Source organism: Orycteropus afer, unplaced genomic scaffold, assembly GCF_000298275.1.
Source record: "Orycteropus afer afer isolate SDZICR_OR568_19922 unplaced genomic scaffold, OryAfe1.0 scaffold00262, whole genome shotgun sequence".
In the NCBI taxonomy this organism is placed as follows: domain Eukaryota; kingdom Metazoa; phylum Chordata; class Mammalia; order Tubulidentata; family Orycteropodidae; genus Orycteropus; species Orycteropus afer.
The window spans coordinates 3,233,930-3,243,877 of NW_006921849.1; the positions used below are offsets into that span (position 1 = coordinate 3,233,930).

Sequence of the window (9,948 nt, forward strand, 5' to 3'; positions counted from 1 at the left end):
TACTTGTGTTTTATTGACTATGCAAAGGCATTTGATTGTGTGGATCATGACAAATTATGGATAACATTGAGAAGAATGGGAATTCCCAAGCACTTGATTGTACTCATGAGGAATCTGTACCTTGACCTGTCATTCGAATGGAACAAGGGGACACTGCATGGTTTAAAATCAGCAAGGGAGTGAGTCAGGGTTGTATCCTTTCCCAATACTTATTCAATCTGTATGCTGAGCAAATAATCCGAGAAGCTGGACTATCTGAAGAAAAACGTGGCATCAGGATTGGAGGAAGAATCATTAACAGACTGAGATACGTGGACGATACAACTTTGCTTGCTGAAAGTGAGGATGACTTGAGGCACTTACTGATGTAGGTTGAAGAATACAGTCTGCAGTATGGACTACGTCTCAATATAAAGTGAACAAAAATCCTCACAACTGGACCAATGAGCATCATCACAATAAATGGAGAGAAGATTGAGGTTGTCAAAGAATTCACATTGCTTTTTTCTACAATCAATGCCAATGGAAGCAGCAGTCAGGACAATAGACGACGTGTAGCACTGGGTAAGTCAACCGCGAACGAACTGTTTCAAGTGCTGAGGAGCAAGGATGTCTCCTTGAGGACTGAGGTGCGCCTGACAGAAGCTATGATATTTCCAATTGCCTCATATGCATGTGAGAGCTGGACAGTGAATAAGATCGAAGAAGAGTTGATGCTTTTGAGTTGTGGTGCTGGCGAAGAATGGTGAAAGTACCGTGGAGTGCTGAAAGAACTAACAGATCTGTCCTGGAGGAAGTGTACCCGAAATGCTCCTTGGAAGCAAGAGTGGCCAGACTTCGACTCACCTATTTTGGTCATGTTGTCAGAAGGGACAATTCCTTGGAGAAGGATGTCATGCTTGGTAGGGTGGAGGGTCGATGAAAGAGAGGGAGGCCTTCAACGAGATGGATTGACACAGTGGTTGCGATGATGGGCTCAAGTATAGCAGGGATCGTGGAGCTGGCATGGGATTGGACAGTGTTTCATTCTGCTGTGCGTGGGGTCGCTATGAGTGGGAAACGACTCGACGGCACCTATCAACAACAACAACATTGTGTGTTGAGAATTTTTAGAAGGTTCTTTAAACTTTTTAATATATTACATATTTTCATGGTAAATGTACAGAATTTATGTTTTCTTTTCTGCAGTAGCAGATTTTAGTAATTAGCTAGGGGTTTTAAAATGACCAGGGAGCCCTAGTGGTACAGTGGTTAAGTACTTGGCTGCTAACCAGAAGGCTGGCAGTTTATACCCACTTGCTGCTCCTGGGAAGAAAGATGAGGCCATCTGCTTCCATAAAGATACATAGCTTCGGAAACCCTCTGAGGGCAATTCTCCCGTATCCTGTAGAGTAGATATGAGTTAGAATCAACTTGATGGCAGTGAGTTTTTGGTTTATGTTTAAAGTTACCAGTCTTATGTCTGGTACACATTGTATTAGGATATCACTGAATATGTGAGGAAAACATTGTCCCATTCTCTTCTTTATCACTCAGTGGGAGAGGGATATCCGTAAGGAATAGAAAAAGAATTTCATGAGGAAGTGGGTGGTTGGTCAGTTCTAAATCAGTTAATGTAGTGATTCTCAATTATGACATCATAAGCTGGCTGGTCTTTAAAAATCAAAACAAACAACAGCCTACTTCTAAGCCCTCTCCAGACCAGTTAAATCAGGCGGGGAGACATCAACATGGGGGTGTTTTTTAAAAGCTCCCCAAATCATTGTAATATTCAGTCAGGGTTGAAACCAGTGACTTAGTAGAGCAAGAGTGTTTCACAGCCTTTGATGCACATCAAAATTTGTCTGTGAAATTAAAAAAAAAAAAACCAACAAAAAAATGCCTTGGTACTACCTCTAAAGATTCTGATTACGTAAATTGGAGGTTGGGGCTAAGTAATCTATTTTGCAGGAAAAAGACCTCTCTATAGATAATTGTCATGAACCACCTTCCTGGAATAATGATTTGAGGAAACATCTTCAAAATCCAGAAATAATAATGGATAGTTCAGGCTCTCAGTAGAGCCCTAACTTTTATGGTTCCATCCTTAATTGATGTAGAGGCCATGTTTGGGTAGAGTTCAGTTACTCTAGTACCAGGAGGCATTTAATTGGCCTCCATGTTCAACAATCAGAAAATGATTTAAGAGTGTCTGGCAGTTGGCAAGAAAACTCATCTGCTCCTGATTCATCTACATTGTTTAGGGCTTGATTTATTAGCTGAGGAAACCTTGGAGGGAAGGACCTTTTTCGGTGATAGTCTTTGCTACAGTTTTTAGATAAACTAACTCAGTGGTAATAACTAACATTTTTATTTCTTTGGAATATATGGTCATAGTATTGGACTTGAGCAATTAACAATTTAAGGGATGCAAACACTACTAATTAAGGACCTTTCTTATGAATGTTTTGTGTAACTTAGGTTTTCCAGCCTATGCTGATGGAATATTTTACTTATGAAGAGCTTAAGGATATTAAAAAGAAAGTGATTGCACAGCATTGCTCGCACAAGGATACTGCAGAGCTGCTCAGAGGTCTTAGTCTGTGGAATCAAGCTGAAGAGCGACAGAAGTTTTTTAAATATGCTGAGGATGAAAAGTCAGATAAAGGTGAGACTCAGATGTTTAGATAGTGTACAGTTTATTGCCTATAGTCATTTCGTAGGCTCTTTGCATGTCATTGATAGGAACTGTAGCTTTTATATGGAGGAATATTTTAATTCAGGCTAGTACTGTGGGAGCAGAAACCACTTATTTTCTAGTATAAATGTAATTGACAGTAGTTTCTATTTTAGGATTTAGTATTGCTTTTGATAATTTAAAGAAGCCCTGGTGATGCAGTAGTTAAAGCACTTGAGTTACTGTTTAAACTCACCAGCAACTCTGCAGGAGAAAGATGAGAGAATCTTCTTAGGTAAAGATTTACAGCCTTGGAAACCCTTTGGGGAAGTTCTTCCCTGTCCTGTAGGGTCACTGAGTCAAAATCAGCTAGATGACAGTGGGTTTGGTTTTTCAGTTTAAAAAACAATTTAACATCTCTTGGGCCAAGGAAGCCTGGTGGTGCATTGGTTAAGTGCTTGGCTGTTAACCAGAAGGGCAACAGTTTGAACTTACCAGGCTCTCCATGGGAGAAAAGACCTGTCGATTGGATGCTGTAAAGATTACAGCCTAGGGAACCCTATGGGGCAGTTGTATTTTGTCGTATAGGGTTGTTAGGAGTTGGAATCGACTCAGGGCACACAGCAACAGCAGCATAATTGGACCATGTGCAGTATAATGTTTCTTGAATGAATTTATATAGGTACTATTTTTACTGGTACTGTTATTACTATTAACGTTAGTTTAGCCAATCAGAATTACTGAAAACTGCCATATATATAGTGCCTCTGCAGTATCATCCAGTATTGTGAGCTCCATCTTTCCTTGTTTTTTTTCATTTAGTTTTCAACATTGGTTATGCTTACAATTTTCAGTTTTATTATGATAAGAAATACATTAGAAAACATTAATGCTTACTGTTTTATCCCAGTTCTTTCCCATACGTGCTTACCTTTCAGCTTAAATTCAGTAATATGTAAGGAAGTGAGTAGGAATGGCATGGTTTGTCTGTGTAGAGTTACCTTGATAAAATGAAGGAGAAATGCAAATAAACGGTGCCTACTTTTTTTCTTAACAGACTCCTTCCTCGTTTTTATTCTTACTCTCTTTGATAGCTTTGGCAGCCTTTTAAAACATCCTTAAAGAAACCATTTGTATGCTTAGGCTAGTAAAAAATCTTCTCTTTCTGATGGAAGATAAACAATGGTATTTCTGTTAAAATAGTTTAGAGTTTTCTTTAAAAAATTGGTTCTTTCCTCTTAATTTCTTTAACAAAGTATTTAGGTCAGATGTGTGTTGAAACAAAGATGGTTTTGTAAATTAAGCTATAATTAAACCCATAAAATTTGTATGCCTCACTCTGAAATGTGGCTTGTACCTTAGACACCAAGCTATGACCTGTTCTATCTGGCTTAATTATAATTATAATATGCAACTGAAAAGCATCATAGTTACTATGTTTAATTTTACCATTCTTTCAAAGCAAATTATAGCTATATTTGTTTAAAATATTTGCCATTTAAAAAGGAGTGGGTTTGATCATAGCATTTCCATATTTGGGTTGCTTTGTGGAGACAAGTCAGACCTACGAAGTATATCCTCACAGTACTTTAATGATGAAGCGTTTATATTTTTTATAACACTTCATTTATATTTTTCTTTTTGTAAAATTACTCCCCAAATAATACATTATAAGAAATTGTATATTTAATGACTACTTTCTACAGTAGTTGCTGACAGAAGATTTCTGATAAATGTCTTGTGATGGTCGTGGTGTTGGTATTCTGGCAAGTCGATTCCAGCTCCTACAACCCTATAGGACAGAATGGAACTGCCCTATAGGGTTTTCTAGCCTGTAATCTTCACAGGATCAGATCGCCAGTTCTTTTCTCTCATGGATAGGCTGGTAGGTTCAAACTGAGGACCTTTTGGTTAACAGCCAAGCACTTAATCACTGTGCCACGAGGGCTTCTTGGTGAATGTATATCAGCTTCAGAAATGTTTATATTATGTTGTCTTAACTGGCACATACACAGTTTAAGCAGTATTGGCATTCTCAGGTGGGGCGCTAACAGGTTGAAGAGGTCCGATTTCACAGATCTCTGAGGTGAAATGTGAAAATCAAAGAGAAATCACCAGCTAGGAACTGACAGGAGTCATAATGCATGAATGGAAAACGTTGTGAGATTGGTGTGTCATTAAAAATGCCTTGGAGATCTCATGAGCTGGCAGACTCTGCACTTGTTGATTTAAAGCTGTATAACCTGTTCGATTCCTTTTTCAAATGATGCCACTTAGGCTACAAAGTGAGTATTGTTTTTTTTTCTCCAGAGACTTTGTAAGAGGAAGTCAATTCTGTGTTCATTGTTGTAGGTCCCACTGATGAAGTGTGATTTGGGCCATGATAGTTTAACCCTATGGGTTCTTAACAAGCTTAACATCCCCATGTTACGTCTAATCCATGTTATTTCCTATTCACATCTTGTAAGCAGGAAGAAGTTGACTTCAGGCACTGGGTTTTATTTATAGAAATATGATCAAAATTTCTTATTGCATTTGATCTTATATCCTTTGATGTTAAAGTTTTTCTTTTTTATTTCAGAAACGGATGTTTCAGAACACTCTACAGGTATAAGCCATCTTCCTCCAGAGGTAATGCTGTCAATTTTCAGTTATCTTAATCCTCAAGAATTGTGTCGATGCAGTCAAGTAAGCACTAAATGGTCTCAGATGGCAAAAACGGGATCACTATGGAAACATCTTTACCCTGTTCATTGGGCCAGAGGTAGGTAAATAGCACTTTTAGTTTGTTTTTAAAAATATTTCAGTTTGTTACTAAGAAGTAAGGCCAGAGAGAAGAACTCTTGAGAGCTTGACCAGAAAGTAGATTTCATAGTTAGATGGTATTTTCTTGGGATACAGCTTACAAAACTTACCAGTATAGAAGTATTCATGGTGAATCACGGGGTGTCTGTAATATCCTTTACAACAATTAGGAAAAAATAGTTGGGGGAGGGGATGCAAAAAAATTGGTAGAATGTTGGTAATTGTTGAAAATTGGCACATAGGGACTTATCATGATAATTCTTTTTACTTTCAACTGTTTGGAGTTTTCCATAACAAGAAGGTAAAAATAAAACCCAGGCTTCCTTCCGAGGAGTGGCTGGTAGATTTGAACCGCCAGCCTTCTGGTTAGCAGAATATACTGTAGGAACAACTTTACATAATTAGATTATTTGAGAATTTAAGTAATATAAAGCACTATTATGACTCCTTTTTGGTGGTAGTTCAAAATAATTGTGAATCTGTTTTTGTCTTTAACATGTCTTTTTGTTATGGTAATGCCTTATTTTTTAAGTCTCCATTTACTATTAAGTTCTAGTGGTGAGGTGGTCTTTGTGAACACTTACAGTTTTCTTTTCATGAGTATGTAATGCAGTCATGGGATAAATGCAGCCATACAGCACATTAAAACAATTTTTGTAGGTGAGCATTATCCTCAAAATACATATTAAATTCTTTGATAGTTTTCTGTTTGTGATTTTGACATGGAAGTATGTGTTCTAACATAATTATGCATACACGATTATGAGTCTGCTTTGAAACTGTTTTATTTTTTACAATAATTTATATCATTTAAACTAAGCTGCAGTTGGATAGTTTATGTTTTTTGACTGAAGCTGTTTGGAGTATTGGGTAGACGTATAAACTATAAGATCCAAATGATTAGAATTATTATTTTTATGTGGCATAATTTTTCCTGTTAGTTGTAGGATAATGCAATATTGAATGAAAGCCATATAAGGAAAATATGGATATACAGAATGCTCTTTTGTTTGTCTGTATTTGTTTTTAATTAAGAATCAATACATAATTAGATACTATTTGGTGTAAAAGTCAATTTGATAATGCTATGCTGGATTTCATGAAGTTAACCGTATCTTAAATACACTTTCTTTTAAAAATATTTTTTTAATATTTTTAAACAAAAAGTTCCATTAAAAATAATGGAACTTTATTTATAAAACCTATTAAAACCAAAAACCAAGCTCACTGCCATCAAGTCAGATCTGATTGATAGTGACCCCTCTTTGGGTTACTGAGGCGGTATCACTGCAGAAGTAGATTGCCCAGTCTTCCTTCCGAGGAGTGGCTAGTGGGTTTGAACTGCCAGCCATCTGGTTAGCAGTCAAATGCCTTAGGCACTACGCTACCAGAGCTCCCAATAAAACTTATGTTGTTGTTATGTGCCGTTGAGTCGGACTCGACTCATTGTGACCCCCTCCTTGGGTTTCTGAGGCAGTATCACTACGGAAATAGATTGCTCAACTTTTCTTCAGAAGAGTGGCTGGTGGATTTGACTGGTCAGCAGTCAAGTGCCTTAGGCACTACACATAAAACTTGTAGTGGCTCTTACTTATTTTTATTATTTACGATACTTGTTTTCAGTGGTTCTCAACTAGGATTGATTTTACTTCCCAGCACACATTTTTCGTTGTCACAACTGGGGGTGTTGGTGGTATTACTGGTATCTAGTGAGTAGAGGGCAGGGTTGTGGCTAAATACCCTCCAGTGCCCAAAATAACCCCCCACACCAAAAATTACCTGGCACAAAATGTCACTAGTATCAAGGTTGAGAAACTCCGATAGATATGTAATGTTAGGATTTCAATAAATTAATGCTTCATTGCCTGTCTCTTTGTAAACATAATTTAATTGCAGTATATACTCCAGGATCTTTATGGTTCATGGTTTAGCTTTACCTTAATTTTTCCCTTTAACTTCTCTTTGTACCTACTTCTGAATTGCTGATTGATTTGCTACAGAGGGGAAATCCTGCTTGCTTTGTTGATTAGCCGTCATACTATTGGAGGTATAGCCATGGTCAGTGTGGAGCCACAGCAGCAAGAAAAAGCTTATGTTGTTTTCAGTTTTGTTGCTTGTAAGACTATTGATACAGTTATTTTTCTTAGAAATGGAATTAGAACTATTAAGCTTACATCTATAAAAGATAACATTTTAAAGCTTTTTGAATAGAGAATAGATACATAGTAGGTACATAGCAGACTGTGTAATTTTTTTGTATAATTTTGAAGTGTAGTATATATACATTTTATTTTGGAAAAATGACCTACTGTTGAATTAATATTTTTTATTGGGCCCACATATTCATAGTTTGTTTAGATCTCTGAAATTGAATTTGTTGTCATTTAAGTATAATTTTTTTTTTAACCAATTGAATATTCCTACAAGAGTTGGCCCATTGCCTAGGTCTCAGCTGTTTTGCTTGCATAGGGTTTTTTTTTTTTTTAAACAGGTTAGCTTTTGTAAGGGTAGCCAATCTTACCTTATTTTGCTCCTTTTATTTGTTGATTCATTGAGTAGGTGACTGGTATAGTGGTCCTGCAGCAGAACTTGATACTGAACCTGATGAGGAATGGGTGAAGAACAGAAAAGATGAAAGTCGTGCTTTTCAGGAGTGGGATGAAGATGCTGACATAGATGAGTCTGGTAAGCCATGCTTGGAATTAAAACTATTACCTGTTTTTTTTTTTTTTTTAATAATTGTTACATTTCATAGTTAATCACTGATAATTATTAATTTTCGTTATATTTTTTGTTTGTGTGTGCTTTCTAAAGACATTGGTGTTACTAAACCTTTTTTTTTTAACTTAAAGGGATGATATGCAAATCTCAAGTTTATTCTGCTTGAAGTGATTTTTTTTAACATGTACAGCATTTCCCACCTGTTTTTATGTTGAAATACTTTTTAAATCAGAAAATGATAGCTGTTTTCATTATACAGATAATATATATTCATTGTGGTGCTTTACTGTTTGTAAGGTGCCTTTTAGGGCCATTTCTGTTCATCATTCAACATCATTTATTGAGAGTTAACTGAGTCCCAGAGGAAGAAGCATGAAACCATTGAATCTGTTTATTCATTTCTAAACAATCATACCACTTGCCGCACAAGTTTGTTTTAGAATTAAGAAGAAATAATACATGAAAATTCCTTATAAATTGAAAGGGGATTATAAAATCAAGTAGTTATTCATTAAACACTATTAGAAAATTCAAGGGTGATTAAGATTTTATCCCTCCCTTTTAGGAACTTACAGTCAAGCAAAGAAGAAATGGTAGCATAGTGTCTAAGGCACTTGACTGCTAACCAGAAGGCTGGAGGTTCAAACCCATCAGCCACTCCTCATAAGGAAGGTTGGGCAATCTACTTCAGTAGTGACACCGCCTTGGAAAACCAAGCAGGGGTCGCTGTGAGTTGGGTCTTACTCACTGGCACATAACAACAACAACAGCAACAACTTCTTAATTCAGGGCACACAGTGAGAAATACTGGGATGGGGTGCAGAGAGTTTGGAAGTACGGAGGACTGTGGCGCAGTGACTTACTTAGTCTTTGTGACTCCTGCCAGATTACTGGGTGGAACTATGCAAATGTAAGGTGCTTGTGGACCTCCAAGGGGACTGAATAGCTTGTTAGTAATATAAATAGGGTTCATGGCACCCTTGTGGGAGTGGGACCATGGAAATAGGTGTATGGGACAGTAATGTGGGGATCGGTCAGTTTTGTCATTTTGCTAGGCTTAAAATGAGTTATCCCAGAGGCAGAAAGGGGCATCTCAGTGGCATCGAGAGAGAAGAGCTAAAGGTGGAATGAAATGTATCCTTGGACCTTTGAGGTTCCTGTGCTGGACCTCCTTAGTAGAGGCAATCAGCAGCAAAATTGAGAGACTAGCACTAGACAGAGCAGTGCACTTGGCAGCCTACAGAGTGAGAAAACAGAGTGCCTTTGCTGGAGGTGGAGGGGCCACATAGGTGCACCTATTGGCAGAACTAAAAGAGCTTTGTGACACCTGCTGGAGCAGGGCTGAGAGCAAGTCGAGAGGCTGAGGGCCGAGGACAGTTATGCCTGAGGGCATAGCTGAGGGGAGCCTGTCCTAATGGAAGAATTATATCTTGAGCGCTTTCCTGAACCTGAATTGTTGTTGTTATATACTGTCGAGTCTGACCCAACTCATAGTGACCCCTCCTTGGGTTTCCAAGGCAGTATCACTGCGGAAGTAGATTGCCCCATCTTCCTTCCGAGGAGTGGCTGGTGGGTTTGAACTGCCAGCCTTCTGGTTAGCAGTCAACCTGATTATAACCTGCTAATTCCCTAACAAACCCCATAATTCTGAGTATTGTCCCTAAGTTCTGTGTGGCCATTGTAATGGATTATTGAACCCAGTAGAGAAGTAGTGTGTGTTGTGGGATGGCAGTTGGTATCAAAATTGGTAAAAAAAAAAAAAAAAA

At 37.7% G+C, this 9,948-nt stretch overlaps 1 protein-coding gene across 1 annotated transcript in view; it reads left to right on the forward strand.

Annotated features, from left to right (window-relative positions):
- The window catches only part of FBXL5 (F-box and leucine rich repeat protein 5), an 87,906-nt gene that overhangs the window by 32,983 nt on the left and 44,975 nt on the right, over positions 1-9,948 (forward strand). The window contains exons 4-6 of the mRNA XM_007950076.2: positions 2,461-2,647; positions 5,238-5,420; positions 8,021-8,146. Coding sequence (XP_007948267.1) covers positions 2,461-2,647; positions 5,238-5,420; positions 8,021-8,146 — 496 coding nt within the window. The remainder of the gene's footprint in view (positions 1-2,460; positions 2,648-5,237; positions 5,421-8,020; positions 8,147-9,948) is intronic.